Here is a 20377-nt window from a genome sequence, read left to right as displayed (position 1 = left end):
AAATATTTATGCTCGTGCTCTTTTTGAGATTATGCCTAGTAAAAGGGCCAAGATTACTAAACCAAGAGATATGTACAAGTTGTGAAGAAATAGGTATAAGCTATAATGCATTTCTTACTTCGTGTTCGAATATTACAGCTACGAGTTAAATGAAATGGATGAGTTTTTTTGAAAAACTTTGGATTAATATTATAAAAATCCTAAATTTTTAATCCGTAATTGAAAAAAATCATAATATTTTTTTTATTATTGTTATGACCACAACTTTTTCACATAATTATTACTCTAGCCCACTTAACAAGTTTTATTGTTAACTTGGTTAAATTTTTTGCAAAATCAATCCTAAAATGTTCAAATTTAGTCTCTGAGGTTTACAAAAAATTACACCACATGACTTTTTAACTTTATTTTTCGTTTTTTTATACTTTATTTATTTTCGTTTTTTTATAAATATATATATATATATATATATATATATATATATATATACATATATATATATATACACACATTTTTATTTGTTTTTTCTATATACTTTATTTATTTTTATTTTTTAACTTTATTTTTCAACAATTTGATTTTTTTTTACCTTTTATACCTTTTGTTTTCTATTTTATAGTGTATATATAGAGTATATTAGAGTTTTTTTTAGTTTTTTTTTCATATTTCTTTTCGTATTATATTTTAATTTTTTCATCTTTATATTTTTTTCTTATTTGTTTTCCAATTATTTGTTTTTATTTTTTGTATTTCAAAACACGAATATATCATTGCAATGTAGATTCAACAAGCAATGTTAGCTTGGATATCTTGGAAGAAAATAGTTGGAGTCGTGCTTTAACAATTTCAAAGGTGCTACTTGGTTTAAGATCAATCTTCACCGACCCTAACCCTTGTATGTATTTCATTCTTTTTGTTATAGTTTAATCCTTAAATTCCCTATCTGAATTGTTATATTATAATCTTTTAGCATTTTAAAAATCTGAAATTTGGATAAAGTTGATAATTTTGTTTTTCAATTGTTGCAAATAAACCTCAAGTTCGAGGAATTGCTCATTTGTACTTGGTAGGCAGAAGTAAACATGATGCATTAGCTGCAGAATGGACTCAACGATTTGCAAAGTAAAAATTGAGCATTTAGGAAACCAAATAGTCATGTGTGTTTTTAGTTCATATATTATGTAGGAATTATATTATATATTTCATGTATAAGTATCGGTTTTTCTTGTATATTACATTGTAAAATGGCTTAGGAAGTGCATGCTTTTTAAATTTGGAAGATTTTCAAAATACTTGGTCCATATAATTTAAAAATACAAAAAAAAAATTAATAATAAAAACAAATAATTGGAAAACAAATAAGAAAAAAAATAAAAAAGATGAAAAAATTAAAATATAATATGAAAAGAAATATGAAAAAAAACTCTAATATACTCTATATAGACACTATAAAATAGAAAACAAAAGGTAAAAAGGTAAATAAATCAAATTGATGAAAAATAAAGTTAAAAAATAAAAATAAATAAAGTATATACAAAAAAGAAAATAAAAAATGTATATATATTTATAAAAAAAACGAAAATAGATAAAGTATACAAAAAACGAAAAATAAAGTTAAAATATCATGTGGTGTAATTTTTTCCAAACCTCATGGACCAAATATGAACTTTTAGGACTGATTTTGCAAAAAAAGTTAACCAAGTTAACCATAAAACTCGTTAAATGGCTAGAGTGATAATTCTGCGAGAAAGTTATGTCCATAGCAATAATAAAAAAAATATTAGGGCTTTTTCCAATTACGGGTTAAAAATTTAGAAATTTTATAATATGAACCCAAAAATTTTCTAATAAAAATGAAAATTTTGAAAACTTGGTTTGTTAAATTTTCTAAGAAAATGATTTTTTTAGATTGTATGTAAATTAAAAAAAAAAATGATTTTTACAGTTTTTCAAAATTTTTTAAATTTCTAAAATAGAAAATAAAAACTTCGCCGATTTCAACCAAATACATTTCTGAAATTTATTTAAAAATGTAAATAAAAACTCTATTTTATTTTCTAAAAACATTTTCTAAGAAAAATAAAAACAGTTTTCACAACCAAACGCATCTTAAATGTTTGAAAAATGTTTTTTTTTTTTTAAATTACAAGTGTAAATGAAGTTGTTTGAGAAACCAGATACTAAAGAATATGGTTTTGGACTTTGGAGCCGTTTAAGAGGTGGAATATTGAGCAATTATGAGATAGTGTCGCCGACAACTTTAAAAAAAATTGCCAAAAACACATTTGGGATGTCTACATGGTCAATGAGAATAAAGAATCGTGGTGGCGGAATGAATATGTCGAAACTAAGATTAAGATATAAAAAAATAAAAAAAAAATAAAAAAAAATAAAAAAAAAAACCCTTAGATTAAAGGAGTTGTTATTGAGTAGGTCAGAGCAAAGGAAAAATTATGTGATACAGATAAGAGGTGAAGACTAAAGGAAATAATATGGTACATGAAGAGGTGTACATGATGTTGGATGCAAAGGGTGGAGAATGGAATCTACAAGCTTCAAAACCCATAAAATAGAAGGAAGTATGACATAGGATATTTAAAGTATATTAAGGATGACAACAACATAATCATAATGAAAGATGAAGATTTTAAAAAGAAATGACGTAGTTTTATCCATTTTTATTCAACGATGTCACTTCATTGGTGGGGATAGGAATGTGGAGGACATTCAAGGACTATGTAGTCGGTGGTGATGATGAGGGAGCATGGTAGTTGACAAACCTTTTAACATATCTAGAAGGCAGTTATGAATGCATACTTAATTAGTATGACAATTATAGATTATTAAACTAATTAGTCATACGATAAAGGTTTGGGAGAGGTGTTGGAGGCTAGGTTAAGACTTGAAACAAACTAAAGATGAATTCCACTTTATGTCTAGGATGTCAATAACTAAGGCGATCCACCTCTCGAGATGCCTTATAAAAAAATATAGAGAAAAACATAAGACCTCTACACTATGTAGGGGCGTTCACTATTCGGATAAAACCGAATTATCCAATTGGGCAATTTGGATGAGACTGTTTGGTTCGGTTATTCGGATTTTTGGATTGGTTTTCAACAAAACCGAATTATTATTTTGGATTTCGGATTGGTTTTCGTTTATAAAATTAGAACCGAATAGTCCAAAAAAACCGAATAAACATTTAAAATTTATCTATTTATAATATATATCTATAGTTATTTATTAATTTTGTAATTTATTTTTTCAAATAAGTTCAAAACGTTTTACCCGATAAAAAAAACATTAATATATATTTTCTCTCGAAAGTTTTTATTTTTATAAAATATTTAACTATAATATATATTTCTATTAGTTGTTTAAAAATTTCAAATCACAACTAAATAATTTGTTTTTGCTTCTTGTGTAAAGTTGGACAATATTATAATTATATGTCGTTTTAAAATGTTTCGGTTTTTTGTAAACCGAATTATAAAAACCGATCCAATTGAATTGTACTTGGTTCGGATCAGATCGGATTTGAATTTAGTTTGGACTATTCGGATCCATGTTTTGAAAACGAAATCAATTTGGATTCACTTGATTGGATCGGATCAAACCGATCCATCCAAACGAACACTCCTAAGTCATTATGTTCATTGACTTTAAGAAGGCGTATGCTAGTGTACCGTAAGAGACGATCTAGAGGGATCATGGAAGCGAGAAGGGTTCCATAAAGTTACGACACGACAGGCTATCATGATATGATATGTATTGTCATTATAACATGTGTTTGAGCTATAGTAAATTGATAACAAACCCCTTTTCAATCTATTGTAATTTGGAATACATCACATATTGTCTGTTATCTTATAATATTCCTTATGATTATGGATTGTATTTCTCATAAGATTTAAGGAGTTGAGCCATGTTTTTTTGTTATCGATTTTTTTTTTTTTGGTTTTTGTTTTAGGAGAGACTAGGACTTAGTTGATACTATGTTATATGGAGGCTAGAGGGGGTTATTGGAAGGAAAAAATTGTTATCAATCAACACAATTAAGATGAAATATCTCTTGTGCAATTTAAACAGAGAGGGAAATGGTATGGATAGAATTATATACATGTGAGCAAGTTCTACAACCAAATGAGAGTTTCAAAGTAATTGGGTTTGTGATTCATAAGAAACGGGTGACGCCATCAATGGTAAACTAGGTAAAAAAAAGTTGTGGCGGCTTGGACAGGTCAATAGGAGACAATTGAAAGTTGTGGTTAGGATGATGGATATTGTTAATGTTGATGATACGAGAAGGAGTTGATGTCCAGGAAGGAGATATATATATATATATAAGACAGCGTAGGGTTAGACTCAAAGGAGTTAACTTTTATCGAAAATATTTTCTTAAATATTGAAAGCGTAGAGGCTTAAAATCAAGGTAGTTAAGTATATTATTATAAGAGTAATCTAAGGTACAACTTCTTCTTCTACAATATTTACCGTCTCATTTTATCGTCTACTAGGTGTGAGACCCGTGTATTGCACGAGTTGATTTTAAAAAAAATGAAACATTAAAGAAAATTGTAAACACAAAATATTTTTTAATGTACAACTTTAAAATAAGAAAGGAATAAACGTATTTATTGCAATTTAATATATATATATATATATATATATATATATATATATATATATATATATATATATATGATATTTAATACTTTACATATATATGATTTTAATTTTAAAAATCGAAACAAATCAAAAATTGACAAGTGGATAATATATATTTTAAAAATACTATAAAATGACAAGTGTCAAAACTCATGAGAGATTGACATGTGGCAAAAAAACTTTTATTTATTAAGAGGATACGATTTAAACTTTCATTACTAGTTAATAATATTTGTTTCCACATTTTGTATTATATAATATTTGCATGCTTACTTTTCCACATTTTGTTTTATACAATATTTGCTTCCACATTTGTGTTATACAATATATTTTTTTAGCCGTGAAAAAGAAAGGTTGGATTTGACTTCCTTCTATAATGGTAGATAGCCATTTAATTGATTTTCAACAACTCCGGGTCACGAACAAATCAAATGGTTTAAAGTTCAAGTTTAATGACCATTATCAATTATAAAAACCTTAGAGCATTTCTAACCGTTATACTCTCTTATTCTTAAAATAAATATTAACTCGTCATTTCAGTAATATTAACCTCAAAATAAATGATCACTCAAATGATTAAGTTTATTAACATAATTTTAAAACAATAAAATAAATAACTAATATATCATTATCTTTCTAAAACTTTTTAATAAAACCTTTCATTTAAGTAGTCAAATTTTAAACAAAAACCATACTTTAATACAAACATATAAATACGACTATATCATTTCTTTATTTATATATATAAAATAAAAAAAAAACATAAAAAAAGTTATAATTACAAAATAAAATAAAAACTCTGAAAATATTATAATATCCTTATAAAATTTATATTTTATAAATGAGATGTCATTAAATATTTAATAAGAATAATTTATTAGTTAAAAGATAACAAATATTAAAAACGAAATTATAGTTAAAAGATAAAAGAAAACATCATTAAAAAGTTAGATGTACAACTTATTAAAATATATATCGACTATATTAAAATATATATCGACTATTTAATATATACAGTGACTATATATTAACTATATTGACTATTTTATATAGAGAGTGGCAAAAGAAAAAACAAAACAAAAAAATTATATGGTCTAATATTAATAAGTGATTAATTAAAAAAATATAATAATAAGCTCTAAAAAAATATTTCCATTAGAGATGTTCGGTGAAACATGACGTAAGTTTACATTATTCCAAGTAAAAAACGACTTTTTATTGCAAACTTAAATCCAATTATTTTTATATAATTAAAAATAAAAAATAATCAAACATTAAAAAACAAAAAAAAAATTGTTAGAACTTAAATTAAAGCTTTATTTTTTTGGTATTACAACTCATTATTGCTTTTGGTAATTTGGCAATATAAAATATTGTTAATTGAGTCATTACTTATCATTCTTGTAAGAGATAATGACTTAGGAGGGTAATTAGGTTTTCAGTTTGTCCGTATTATGTCATTAAAGTTTTTTTGTGCGTATTAGACCAATATAGTTGTTATTACCGTTTAGAAATTGTCCTTACCGGTAAAAATGACAATTTCTAAACGGTAATAACAACCATATTGGTCTAATACGCACAAAAAAACCTTAATGACCTAATACAGACAAACTGAAAACCTAATTACCCCCCTAAGTCATTAAACCTAATTATTTGGAAAACATGCTTACTAATCAATGTGACTGACTTGTTTGACTGAAAATAGTTGCTTCCATTTAAACTTATCAAACAACCCTTCCAAAATTTCCAAGTCCAAAAACTCATATGATTGATGATCTTCATTACATAAATATGCAACATTTTATCAATAACTTCTTTTTTGTCATTTAAATGTTTACATGAACACATCCATATGTACAAAAACAATCTCACTTTGATACCTCCCATCAATGTCTACATTTGATAACAAATGGAAATGTAAAACCAACAGGGACTTGCAAAGGATGCCTATTATCAATTATTTTATAAACAACAAAATCACAATATTAACTAAGAAACTGAAGTTGCAAAATGAATAAAAAATCAGCACATAAACAAACACATACTATATACAACACATAAACGAAAGTTTATAAAGCATGAAACTTAATGACAGGAAAAGTAAAAAAAACTTAAATGAGACTTTGTAGAAAGAAAGATCACCCTTACTTGCCACAAATGGTTGAAGACATCAACAAGAAGATCAATCTGACAATGTAATCCACATGTTGTCTGATCATGACTTCAATAGTTCATCTACTGAAACGTAAGAATTGCAATTGAACTCTATTAGCATTTGAAAAAGGAATTAGGGTTTCAGAGAAGACGACGAAAGGGTTTAAAAAATGGATCATTTCTCAATTTGTGTGTGTCATCCTTGCGTAGGGGTCATGCTAATCTTCTCTGTATCGTTCCAATTTTATCGGATGCCCCCGAATGGACGACTATAGATGAAGAGTTTTGTCATATAGAGGAGTAGCAGGTTCTTCTTCTGGTCGATATGGGACAACGCGAGTTCTAAACGAACTAGTTCACTGTTGATGGCCATATATTCTCAATGTCTTTAAAATCAAGGTTAATGACTTGGGAGGGTAATTAGGTTTCTAGTTTGCCGTATTAGGTCACTAATTTTTTTTTTGTGCGTATTAGACCAATATGGTTGTTATTACCGTTTAGAAATAGTCATTTATACCGGTTAAACAGGAAAAAACCGGTAAAAAAGACTATTTCAAAACGGTACTATCAACCATATTAGTCTAATACGCACAAAAAAAAACCTTAGTGATCTAATACGGACAAACTAGAAACCTAATTACCCTTCTAAGTCATTATCCCTTCTTGTAATTAAAGTCGCTCGGTAGCGAGTGCAATATGTGCATGTGTTATGTGTAGTCTTGATGTTAGATATGTCATAAAACTAATGTCAATTAGGTCACTGAAATTGCATGTTTACGCCAAACTAACATATTTAATCCAATTAGGTCATTAAACCATACATGTTTATGCCAAACACTCGATTTCCACATGAACCAATCAACCAAACAATAGACTTAGTAGCTTTATATTGAGATAGGCAAGAATGAAATATTTTATTGGACTAAAATTAAAATTAGTCGGTAGACTATTAAAATTGATTTTATTTCGTCACTTAACTTATTTCAAAATTTAAAAGACCATGTAACTTGTTAATTTTACTAATGGAGTCGAGCAATGACAAAAGTTTTTATGTTTATTGAACTTATAATATATAAAAACAAGTTTGACAAACTTATGTAGGACTTATGTAAAATAAACCTGGTGAAATTTTTTGTAGTTGACATTTTATAGCGAAGCACAAAACGCAATGATACTCTCTTCCTCTTCCCTTATCACTTCATCCATTACTCCACCACAAAACCACCAATCTCTGAATCTTCTTTCAAAATGCAAGAACATGGAAGAATTCAAACAAATTCATGCTCAAATGATAAAAAACGGCCTCCACAAGTCCCAGTTTGCCTTAAGCAAGATTCTCCATTTTTGTGCTATCAACAGTTATGGCGACCTTTCATACGCCCTTTCAGTATTTGACACCATTGAAGAACAGCCTGATCCGATCATATGGAACACAATTATCAGAGGTTATTCATTAAATTCATCACCGTTTTCAGCAATTGATTTTTACAAGTTCATGCTTTTATCCGATGTCGAACCAAACTCTTATACTTTTCCTTCTCTTTTGAAATCTTGTGCAAGAATCGACGGGATAAACGAAGGGAAACAGATTCATGGACATGTTTTGAAGCTTGGACTCGGTTACGATGTGTTCATCCACACCTCTTTGATTAATTTCTATTCTCAAAGTGGAGAATTGGATGATGCAAGATTAGCGTTCGAAAAAAGTCCTCTGAGAGACCCTGTTTCGTTTACAGCGTTAATCACAGGGTACATAAGTCGAGAGCGTTTCAAAGACGCTCGTAAACTGTTCGATGAAATGCCTCTTAGAGATGTAGTGTCATGGAACTCTATCATAGCTGGCCATACTAAAATCCAACGCTTCCAAGAGGCAATAGATCTGTTCAAAGAGATGCAAATCGCCAAAATCAAACCCAATGAGAGCACACTAGTGACAGTTCTTTCTGCTTGTGCTCAATCAGGTTGTCTTACAACAGGTGAACACATCAAAACTTGGATCTTTAACAATAAACTTGATTCAAACCTTCGCCTTGTGAATGCCCTAATCGATATGTACTCAAAATGCAATGAGCTACAGAAAGCTAGAAGCTTATTTGATAGCATAAACAATAAGAATATAATCACATGGAATGTTATGATAGGTGGGTATGCACATACACACCATTATAAAGAATCCATGGACCTCTTTAGAATCATGTTACAATCAAACCATAAACCTAATGAAGTCACATTGTTGACCATTCTTCCCACTTGTGCTCACATGGGTGCACTTGATCTTGGCAAATGGATCCATGCTTATATCAACAAGAACATTCCAGAATCTTCTAACCCTTCTCTTTCCACTAGTCTAATCGATATGTATGCTAAATGTGGAGACATTGAAGCTGCAAAATCAGTCTTTGAGAGTTTAAAACACAAAAGTTTAGCTTCATGGAACGCGATGATTTCAGGGTTAGCCATGCATAGACAAGCCCACAAAGCCATTGAACTTTTCAAGAAAATGGTAAATGACGGTTTCGCCCCTGATGACATAACCTTTGTTGGTGTTCTATCAGCATGTAGCCATGGCGGACTAGTCAACTCAGGTCGCCACCTTTTTCACTCCATGATCCAAGATTTCAAGATTTCACCCAAACTACAACATTACGGATGCATGATTGATCTTTTAGGTAGAGCTGGTTTGTTTGAAGAAGCCATGGATATGATCAAGAAAATGGAAGTGAACCCAGATGGTGCGATTTGGGGTTCACTTCTCGGGGCATGTACATTTTACCAAAATACCCTTTTGGGTGAATTCTTTTTCAAGAAAATTGTAGAATTGGACCCCGAAAGTTCGGGTGCTCATGTGATGTTATCAAATCTTTATGCTGCAAATGGACAATGGGATGATGTGGCAAGAATAAGAACTAAATTTAAAGATGATGGATCAAAGAAAATTCCTGGGTGTACTTCGATTGAAATAGATGGTGTTGTTCATGAGTTTCTTGCAAGTGATAGAACACATCCCATGAGTGATCAAATCTATGCAATGTTGGAAGAAACTAATCGGGTTCTTGAAAAGAGTGGTTATGTTTTGGATACATCTTTAGTGCTTTATGATATGGATGATGAATGGAAGGAAGGGCAATTATGTCAACATAGTGAGAGATTAGCAATTGCTTTTGGGTTGATTAGTACTAAGCCAGGGACAACGATTAGGATAATGAAGAATTTGCGTGTTTGTGGTAATTGTCATTCGGCTACGAAGTTGATTTCCAAGATTTTTGAGAGGGAGATTATTGCTAGGGATAGGAATAGGTTTCATCATTTCAAAAATGGGATTTGTTCTTGTATGGATCAATGGTGATGAATGATGTTCTTGAACTTGAAAGGATGTTGATTTATTTGAGTTGCGTTGTTAAAATAGTTTGGAGAATTTGTTAAGGAAACCCTTGAAGTAGTTAGTGCAAAAAGAAATCTTGATAGGGTAATTTAACTCACTTATGTAAAATGGTAGAGGTGAAATATGATTAATGATAAATATAATATAAACTTGCAAGTAAAACAAAATTAGAAGGTTATAGATTTTTATCCCTAATGAAGACTCCTAATGAGTTAAGGAGACTATGAGAGTACTAATAAAAGGAAATAAAGTAAACTTTTAGATAAATAAAATAAACACTAATTAATTTTATCAAGATTCGTAACCAAAAAACCACCAGATGCGATACTCTAAGTCCATTTCCTCCGTGTTGTTAGGTTTCATGTATCATCCTCTCGTTTGGAAAGGCTCGTTTAAGTCCGAAGATTTTTGTTAGCTATAACAACCTTTTTCCGATGCTTGATTCATGCCTCATTCGATATTGTTGTTGAATTCTTGGATTTGTTTACATACCTTGTTACAATTGCGACTTTAGAACTCAAACTCACGGATGTCCAACTTAATTTGATAATTTGAGTAACGAAATACATGGATCTAAAAAATTTGGTTATTGCCTTATTGAGTCAATTTTTGCAATTACAACTACAATCACAGTTTTATAATTCAATACAATTTTTAATGATATTCATAATGGTAATTACAAACCTAATTTATACAACTCAAAACAATTATCAACAAACAAACAAATTCAGATTATTCTAAATTTCTAATACACATGTGAAACTAACTCAATTAATAATGACAGTCAAAAAACATGGTTTTGTCTTTTTGAAAAATGACAACTTACCCCCAAATGTTCCATTCTAGATTTGATCATTAAATTTCAGAGTTTTTTTTTTTTGGTTTTTTCTAAAAAGACTCTCTCTACTTATGTCCGAAATATTTATTTTAAAGTGTTTAATATCACTGTTTTTCAATTAAATGTCTAGTTTTATATCATAATATTGTATATAGTTCTATTTAAGTTTTGTTGAAAAGGGTCTATGGTTGAAAATGTTAATGGTCGAAATGGGAAAAAGCAATTACCACAAAACAATAAGGCGCGGACTCAAAAGCGAATTAAAATTCAAATAATCGGGGCCAGAAACGACAGTGCTCCTCCACGTTAGCACACAGCCACACCTCTTCTTCTTCCGTACATAATCTGAATCCCTTCCCCAATGTATAATTCTTCCACCTACAAAAAGCTGTCCTAATCGCTCTGAATTTCTTTAACCCACATTGCGTTCTTCGTTGATTCAAGGGACATCACTGCTGTAGAGGTAAAATTCCTACGAAAAACTGCATAATTGCTTCTGCGATGTTCGATTACTACTCTGATGTATTAGTTATGTGTAAGCTTGCTTGTGAGCTTTTATAGGGTTTGTGATCTGATTTTAGGTTTTGTAATTATTTGAGTAAAACGAGATCATTACGATTCTTCTCCTGGAAGCAACTTTGGATTCAGGGTTTCGTTAATGGGTTTTTGATTTTGCCATTCCCGATTTCTTTATGTAATTAGGGCTTTTTATATGCTTCAAGTAAGTTTTCATGTCGATGTATTTACAGATAACCATGCCAAAGAAGAGACGAGATCACTCAGCGTCCACCGATAAGTCCCGGCGTTCTCCATACAAATGTAACACCAAAAACAAAAACCCATCAGAAAAAGATCAAAATCTAAAAGAATGGGAAGAAGCTAGATGCCCTGTATGTATGGAACACCCTCACAACGCCATCCTTCTCTTATGCTCTTCACACAACAACAATTGTCGCCCTTACATGTGTGACACAAGCCGTCGCCACTCCAATTGCTTCAACCAGTTCCGCAAGTCCTTTGTAACTCCTGCCACCGCCGCGGAGCCACCGTCCACCGCCACAGTCCAGGAGTCAAAAATGGTATGTCCGCTCTGTCGGGGGCAGGTAAAAGGGTGGGTGGTGGTGGAAGCCGCCCGTGAATTCATGAACGCGAAATCAAGAAGCTGCTCAAGTGGAACGTGTGAGTTTTCCGGGACGTATTCGGATCTAAGGAGGCACGCGAGGGTTGTGCACCCTCTGGTAAGACCATCGGAGGCGGATCCTGGGCGGCAGCAGGACTGGCGGCGGCTGGAAAGCGAGAGGAATCTTGGGGATTTGCTGAGTATACTTGAGTCATCAATGGAATCTTGGGGATTTTCTATGACTACAATTTTAAGACCGGGAAACGGTTCAGGCGTGGTTGAGGTGACAGTTCGGAGGCGGCTCGGGACACGGTTGTAGGGTGAGGGTTATGATGATAACGGGTCGCCCGATGGTGGTTCGGGTTTGGGCTCGGATAATTTGTTTCAGTTGAGTCGGCCAAGATCGGGTCATGATGATGAATCTTGAAAGATGTGAAATATTAATATATTGTAAAAAGATATTATCGGTTAATTGGTATAAGGTTTTGTTTAATGTCTGAAGGTTTGATTGACGGTTTATTTGTTATTTGTTTATCACATTTTGCGATTCGGTGAAGAGAAAAGGTCATTGAAAAAAATTAGGGCTAGTGTTTTATTTAAGATGAAAATGACATTTTATGATGTTTTATTTAAGTAAATTAACCACTATATACATTACGACTTTGTAATGTATTTGTTAAGGAGTACGTTTGATAGCTCTTTTGTATCTATATTTCTTGAGAATATATAATAAATCAATTTTAGTTGTGAATTAAGATTTATGGTTAAGACTTGTAATTGTGACTGTTAAAATACTATGTAATGTGTTTATTCTTCCGAATTGACCTTACTTGTGAATTATGATTAAAACTCGAAATTATGATTAATATTTTATTAGGATAAGCATCTTTTATTCTAAAAAAAAATCTATACATGAGACTTCCATTCATTACAAGCAGGGCCGGTCCTGACGATGAGTAACCCGGGCGACCGCCCAGGACCCACGACTTTTAGGGGTCCAAAATTTTTGAAATATATAATATATATACATATATAAAAAATAAATTTTATGTATATGTCTTCTAAGGGCCCAATTACCAAATTAACCTAACTTTAGCTCAATGAAATAACCTCTTTTTATGTGGACTCTGGAATGCGTTTTGAAGCAACGTTAAACAAATACTGCCGCTTAGGGCATCTTTCAGGATTCTACATCTAGTGGGAACCAATTAATCAAATCGACACCTCGTGAATCTTAATAAAAATAATGATTCATGATCAATTATGTCGTGCGACTTCTTCCCTTCTCATAGTCTCTTACTAGCCTTCAGATTATAATCAGTTATGTCAGTGAATGCAAATTTGCAAAGCACCCGGCGAATGAGATAAAAACCATAAGGTTGGCTATAGATTTTTATTGTTTGTTTTTTCTCCTCTGATTCTTTTGTTTTTCAACTATTATTAGTTTCTGATTTGATTTCTTATTCATGTTTCTTATATTATTTATTTATTTATTTATTTTGTTTGTGCATCTGTGTCTCGGATTGCTGGAGACTGGACTGTTAATTCTTTCTAGCTTTTACCTACGTTTCATATTTTTTACTTAACAATGTAATTTTTTGTAGATATCTGATTCAGAACTCAAAAATTTAAATCCAATTCTAATTTTTCTGATGTTTTAGTGTTGTTTCTGATTTGATTTTACGTTCCTAGTCCTGGTATCTAATCAAATGCTGAAAGCTTATATACTTTTTTTTTCTTTTCTGGTTTTGGATGTTCTCAGATTTCTCGAGACTTGATTCTATATCTTCTACCTACATTTTAGATTTTTTTTCTTAAGAAGGTAATATTTTTTTGTTGATATATGATTCAGAATTCAAAACTTTAAATCCAGTTCTAATTTTCAGATGTTTAATTGTTTGTTTCTGATTTTAATTTGCAGTTGCACCTTGATTTAAATTGAATATGATATTAGGCTTCTACAACTTTGAGACATAAGTCATATACCAAAAATCAGATGAAATATTTTCCCATGAGTAGATAGTGTTTAACTATTTACAATCTACAATGTTTTCCAAAAAAATTTATCCGGAATCCAGAAAAGGAAGAAACAAATTTTTTTTTGATGCCTTCAATCAAACTTATAAAGGATCTATGCATAATTTTTTCAAACCTATGAGTCTGTCTAGATTGAATGAAGGAGAACTAATTTGAATTAAAATGATATTAATTTCTCTTTTAAATAATGTTGTGGTCATATTTATGTTTCTAATATTAATAGTGATTTTTGTGGACTTTGTAACGATGTGTTTATTTTTATATTAAATTAAATTATTATTCTAGGGGCCCATTTTTCTCTTTTCGCCCTGGGCCCGCAAGACGTTTGGACCGGCCCTGATTACAAGTGAAGCTCAAGAAGAATGCACACACAATCTCTTCACTTCTGGACAAAACCTAAAAACACACAATCTGATCCATGTACCCACAAATCAAGATGTTTTAGGCTTTTTCAAGACTAACTTCAAAGATCGTGAGCTTCTACTTTTTCATTTTTTTATTATTATTATTTTTAAAATCTAAAAACTCATAAAAGCTTTCAAGGAACATACCCTCAGTTGATAACTTGATATACATTTTAATTATTGGGTCATTCAGTAGTTCAATTTTAAAGTAAATAGTCATATATTTAAGTGACTCAAATTAAGTTAAAGATAATTAGGTACTATTATCTTTATTCAAACATTCAGTTTTTTTTTTTTTTTTTTTTTTTTTTTTTTTAAATATCAGTTATAGTTACTACTACAAATGAAAATGATCCTAATAACGAGAAAGTGATACACGCATCCAAATACCCGTTAATGGTTTTTATATTATAATTTGGACATCAATTATATTTGGTGTTATGCATCCACTACATCATGTTATTTTAGATAGGGGTAGTTTGGAAAATTAACAAATAAATATCATCTTACTAGTGCAAGGAGAATTAGGGGTATTTTGGGCATTTCATATTATTAGTTTGTTATGTCAGATAGTATAAGAGGGTAGTGGATAGGGAGAGTGAGGATCAACCAATCTTTTTGTGAATCTGGAATTTATTCCTTGGGAGAGTAGCTATCTCGAATCAGCTAACCTATTATTTGTTCTTGTAATCTTTTGGGTAAATTTGAAGTTATCAATAAGTATTTGAAGCTTTTGGTTGAATTGTTGTTATTGAATCTATTCTTATAAGTCTAGTTCATAACATTTGGATCGAAAAAAATTATTAAATTTGATACTACTGTTCAATTTGTAGATATGTTAATCAATACGTATTTTTAACAAATAAATTAATTTTAATAGATCCTTTTCAACAGTCACATCGAGGGAGGGTGTTGAATCGTGTCCCATTAACTCAATCTTGCAAGGAATTGTTAGAAAGGACTGAATATGACAAGTTAAACAAACATTGCTGAAATGTTGCTGAGGGCATAAAGTGTTTAAGCTACGAGATTTCAGGACTGGGGCTCAATTTATTAAACTTGCAAAACGACGCGGATCTTCTGATCCCTGGGTTTTACCCGGATTAAATCCTTCGAATGTAGTAATTTGTATTTTCTGGGTAAATTCATATAATACACACAAGTTAGTTCTTAGGGTTTTGTTTCTTCTTGAGTGATTTGTTATTGAGAGTTGAATAGATAGCATTCTTCGTTGATTCAAGGGAGATCAGTGCCGTAGAGGTAAAAATTCCCACGAAAATCTTCACATTTTACTTCTGCAATGTTCGATTACTTCTCCGATCATGTTTAAGCTTGCTTATATTTTGAATGTGAGCTTTTCTAGGGTTTGTGCTTCAATGTTTTGATCTAATTTTAGCTTTCATAATCTATTTGAAGTAAAACGATATCATTTCTGGATTCAGGGTTTCGTTAGTGGAATTTTGATTTTGTCATTCCCTATTTCTTTAATGTAATTAGGGGTTTTTTTTACAGATAACAATGCCAAAGGCGAGACGAGACAACTCAGTGTCCACCGATAAGTCCCGGCATTCTCCATACAAATGCAACACCAACACCGGTCATTCAAAGCGATTAGAAAAAGATCAAAATCTGAAAGAATGGGAAGAAGCTCGATGCCCTGTATGTATGGAACACCCTCACAACGCAATCCTTCTCTTATGTTCTTCATACGACAACAATTGTCGCCCTTACATGTGTGACACAAGCCTCCGCCACTCCAATTGCTTCAACCAGTTCCGTAAGTCCTTTGAAAATCCGGCCACCACCGGTGAACCACCGTCCACCGCCACCGTCCAGGAATCAAAAGTGGTATGTCCGCTCTGTCGGGGGCAGGTGAAAGGGTGGGCGGTGGTGGAAGCCGCCCGTGAGTTCATGAACACGAAATCAAGAAGCTGTACAAGTGAAACGTGTCAGTTTTCAGGGATGTATTCGGATTTAAGGAGGCACGCGAGGGTGGTGCACCCTCTGGTAAGACCATCGGAGGTTGATCCGAGGCGGCAGCAGGAGTGGCGGCGGCTGGAAGGAGAGAGCGATCTTTTGGATTTTTTGCGGACACTTGAATCAACATTGAGGGCTTATGTGGTTAGTATGTCTAGACCGGGAAACGGTTCGAGAAGGTCTCGAGCAAGGGCTCGGGGCGCGGTTGTTGGTGAGAGTTAGGATGATAATGGGTTGTCCGATGGTGTTGATGATGATGATGATGACGATGATGAATGTTGAAAGATGTGAAATATATTGTAAAAAGACTTTATCAGGAGTTAATTGAGATGGTGTTTTGTTTCATCTTTCATGTGAACATGAATTTGGGTTTATCATATTTTGCGATTTACTGATGAGAAAATTAAGGGTAATGTCGCAGAACAAGATACAAATATGACATTTTATGATTTAGGCTAGGTAAAGAGGTTAATGTCATTTAATCCGACCAACTATCATTTTTTTGTGTGTGTATTTTAGAATTATAAAATCCATTTTTATCTATTAAAAAGGACACTGACTTATAATTGACGGTTTTCTTGATATGATTTAATTTTTTCACTAAAAAAAATTTAAACTAAAATTCACCTCACATCACCCATTAATATCTTGTTCATCTTATAGAAAATATGTCTCACTCTTTTTACTATTCCACCAATGTCTAATCTAAGAACCTAAACACTCCCACCTACACATCTCTACCACTCTCATATATTCATATCGAAAATCATTGAATGTCAGACACTGTCATCCTCTCCATCAATCTAAATGTCGGAATCTATCATCTCTATCGATGTGTGTTTTTTATGTGTCAGATGAACAAAATCATCTTATGTCGTAATTTATATGTACTCTTGTTTAAGATTCTCCACGTTCTCACTATCATTTGCTTCTTTAATCTAGTTTACTAGAATCAATACCTAAAGCCAACATTCAATCATATTATAACAATTTATATGTAATCAAAGTACATGTCTTTCAACAAGATTTACAAAATGGGGAATGGTTTTGAATTAATTACTTTGTAAGATTTTTGAACAAGGTAACCATTGGTGAACGTAATGTGATAGATCTGTCATTATAGAAAGTTGTCTTTTGAATAGCGATGAACAATATTCTAATGATTGGACTTGCATTGGTTGATAAGTAGCATTGAGAAGCTTTCAACAATTTCTCTCCTTCAATTTCCCCAAATACTTGATTGAATATGTTTTCTCTTCCTCTTTTTTGTATGATTTCCACTCCCAATCTCAATTCCCCCTTCATTCTTTCTGAAAACTTTATCCCTATCTTCACTACAAACATGAACGACCTTGTTTATCTTAGTCACTCAATAGACCTGGAAACCAAAGGATTTATATTTCAAACTAGCCTTAAAATATGTGCCGAGATACAATCATGAATATAAAAATTATGGTAGTCGTGATTATCTTAAAGAAGAAACATAAAAAATGATGCGTATTTTTTTTACATAAAATCTTATCGTGATCTTGAACTATGTATGCGAGTCAATTTGTTTTTCTTCAATGATGTTTCTTAGTTCTACAACTCTTCACGAGGTCTCCATCTACAATCTCTTGGATAAATCAATAAACAAAAATGGGTAAGTATAGAGAAAAAAAGGCGTGAAAAAAATCGAGAGTACCTGTAGTGGAGAAATTGAAGGGTTCATGCGAGGCATCTAGGAAAGAAGGACATAAGAGCAGTATAACGTCCCAAAAATCACTATGTAAAAGTTTCATTTTAAAACCAATATAAACATCATTCATTCATTACAAATCCATCAAAATGTGATAATGTATAAAATAGTTATTCAAAGTATAAATCATGACATAAAATACGGAATGCTGGTGGATGTGGTGTGATCATACAGGGCCCTTCTCTTTCGAACTGGAAGTACCTAAAGTCATAAACATAAAACTGTAAGCACAAAGTTTAATAAGTTCTCCCAAAATACTCTATAACAAACATACATAACAGCTCGAAACCAAATCTGGGTCTATTTCACCTCCTTCTGTATCTTTCAACTAGAACTTATATATTTCACCCACTTCGGTATCTTTTAACTGCGACTGAGTCTATTTTACCCCTACAGCTAAGCATACAATCATATCAGCAAGAACATAAAGACAACAATCACATACATGCATATCAACAAGTGTCACAAATGCACTATCATCCTATAAGCATAATCCGTTGGGCCGATAGTGTAGTAAAGAGACTCACCTAACAAATGATGATCAACTGCTATTGTTCCTACTGCCATGAATACAGAAGCTACAAACCACCTATACAACCATACAAAGTGCCACCATAGCTTCCCTTCCAAAACTATGGGTTTGACCAAAATTCAACGCAAGTCAAAAGTCAAAGTCAACGGTCAAGGTTGACCCTCCACGTCGTGGCCATCCTTGGCCATGTCGTGGCCATCAAGCGACAAAACAGACGCATTTTCCCCAGTCGCCATGTCGTGGCAATCTAGGCTACGTTGTGGGCATTGGATTTAAAGTGTCTTAATGGGTTAACACGAATCCTCTAATCCCAGAGGTTCCAAGGTCAATTTCTGAACATTATTATGATATAAATGGATAAATTTCAAACTTTATCCCTTGAGACCCACCAAGAGGTCTAGATCTCAAGCCTTAAGTCTATAAAGCATAACTATGGCATGGACTTACTCAAGAAGCACTTAATCCCTTAAGTCTCAAGCCCATTTGCTCCAGAAGAGCTTACGATAATAAAACCATCCTAAAGATTGGTGCTTTTTAGACATGCATGTCCAGTGCATGCCTTGGACTCAACTTAGGTCAAAATGGGGGGGGGGGGGTTATGACCAAAATCTTATGCATGGCTCAAACAACCCACAAAAGTTTTAGATCCAAATCATGAACTATTCTAAATAATCCAGAGATTCATAAAGTTGAAACCTTTATGAAATCTCATAATCCCATCTAACAAGATTAAGAAGAAAATATGACAAAATACAAGATCTAGCACTTTATAATAGAAAAGGTGGAACCTTGAACACTTACAAGGGTCCAAAATTGAGCTAGGAAGGAAGATAGGGACTCTCTTGTGGATCCTTGGCTTACTCCTTATTGATTCTTCCTTCAAGACCTCTCAAAAGCACTCAAGAAAGCTTCAACGGTGGAGGAAAATGAGTTAGGGTTTCTTCTAAGTTTAAGAAGGTGGTGGAGGATGAAGGTGAGCAAACCCTAGCCTCCTCATTCCTTTAAATAGGTGCAAAACCTGAAAAATTAGGGTTTAAGACGGCAGCGACGGCCACGTCGTGGCCTTCCTTGCCACGTCGTATCGAGTTAAAAAGACCCGCAGAAGGAAAATGCCTCGCCACGTCGTGGCCATCCTTCCCACACCGGGGTGACTCCCCAAAATCAAATCTAAAATTAAAGTAAAAATACCTCAAAACTGGATGTTACAAGAACACTAGAATTTGAAGGATTCATGCAGGGCATCTAGGAAAGAAGGATGTAAGAGAAGATTACTGTGCGACAATGACGACGACGTAGAGCCGGTTGGCATCCCTGTACTCCGACGATCTTCATCGCAAATTTTGTCTATGTTGATCTTCATCGAAAAAAGAGTGTTGATTCAGTGTTTATATTCATCGAAAAATGAGTGTTGATTTATGGCACATGAGTTCGCAAAATTCATTTAATGACATGACAGAGTATCTTGCCAACTAGGTAGGGGTCTATCGATAGACCCATTCATTTTCTATAAAAGGATATTCTAAA

The 20377-nt window shown here is 32.2% G+C and overlaps 3 protein-coding genes and 1 non-coding gene across 5 annotated transcripts; 3 read left to right on the top strand and 1 right to left on the bottom strand.

The window, feature by feature from the left end:
- Positions 1-6989: 6989 nt before the first annotated feature.
- LOC145065070 (U6 spliceosomal RNA) lies at positions 6990-7092 on the bottom strand. The gene has a single exon (XR_013688222.1). It is a non-coding gene; the product is annotated as a U6 spliceosomal RNA (small nuclear RNA).
- An 865-nt stretch (positions 7093-7957) lies between these two features.
- OTP82 (Tetratricopeptide repeat (TPR)-like superfamily protein) lies at positions 7958-10213 on the top strand. Of its 2 annotated transcripts, XM_079008733.1 has the most exons (2): positions 8101-8270; positions 8386-10213. In XM_079008733.1, the coding sequence occupies exons 1-2, from the start codon at positions 8251-8253 to the stop codon at positions 10169-10171; spliced, it is 1806 nt and encodes a 601-aa protein (XP_078864859.1). In that variant the 5' UTR covers positions 8101-8250; the 3' UTR covers positions 10172-10213. The 2 variants fall into 2 exon arrangements, with proteins under 2 accessions (XP_078864858.1, XP_078864859.1); XM_079008732.1 differs by having other exon boundaries at positions 7958-10213.
- Positions 10214-11297: 1084 nt separating this feature from the next.
- LOC145061295 (uncharacterized) lies at positions 11298-12658 on the top strand. Its single transcript, XM_079008734.1, has 2 exons — positions 11298-11508; positions 11795-12658. Exon 2 carries the CDS (start codon positions 11801-11803, stop codon positions 12482-12484), a length of 684 nt encoding a protein of 227 aa, XP_078864860.1. The 5' UTR covers positions 11298-11508; positions 11795-11800; the 3' UTR covers positions 12485-12658.
- Positions 12659-15726: 3068 nt separating this feature from the next.
- LOC145065037 (uncharacterized) lies at positions 15727-16928 on the top strand. The gene is made up of 2 exons (XM_079012380.1): positions 15727-15866; positions 16119-16928. Exon 2 carries the CDS (start codon positions 16125-16127, stop codon positions 16803-16805), a length of 681 nt encoding a protein of 226 aa, XP_078868506.1. The 5' UTR covers positions 15727-15866; positions 16119-16124; the 3' UTR covers positions 16806-16928.
- Positions 16929-20377: the final 3449 nt, after the last annotated feature.

Source organism: Lactuca serriola, chromosome 7, assembly GCF_051521515.1.
Source record: "Lactuca serriola cultivar US96UC23 chromosome 7, Lser_US96UC23_V15, whole genome shotgun sequence".
In the NCBI taxonomy this organism is placed as follows: Eukaryota; Viridiplantae; Streptophyta; class Magnoliopsida; order Asterales; family Asteraceae; genus Lactuca; species Lactuca serriola.
The sequence above is the reverse complement of the archived record's forward strand: the minus strand, read 5'-3'. Positions and strand labels throughout refer to the sequence as shown.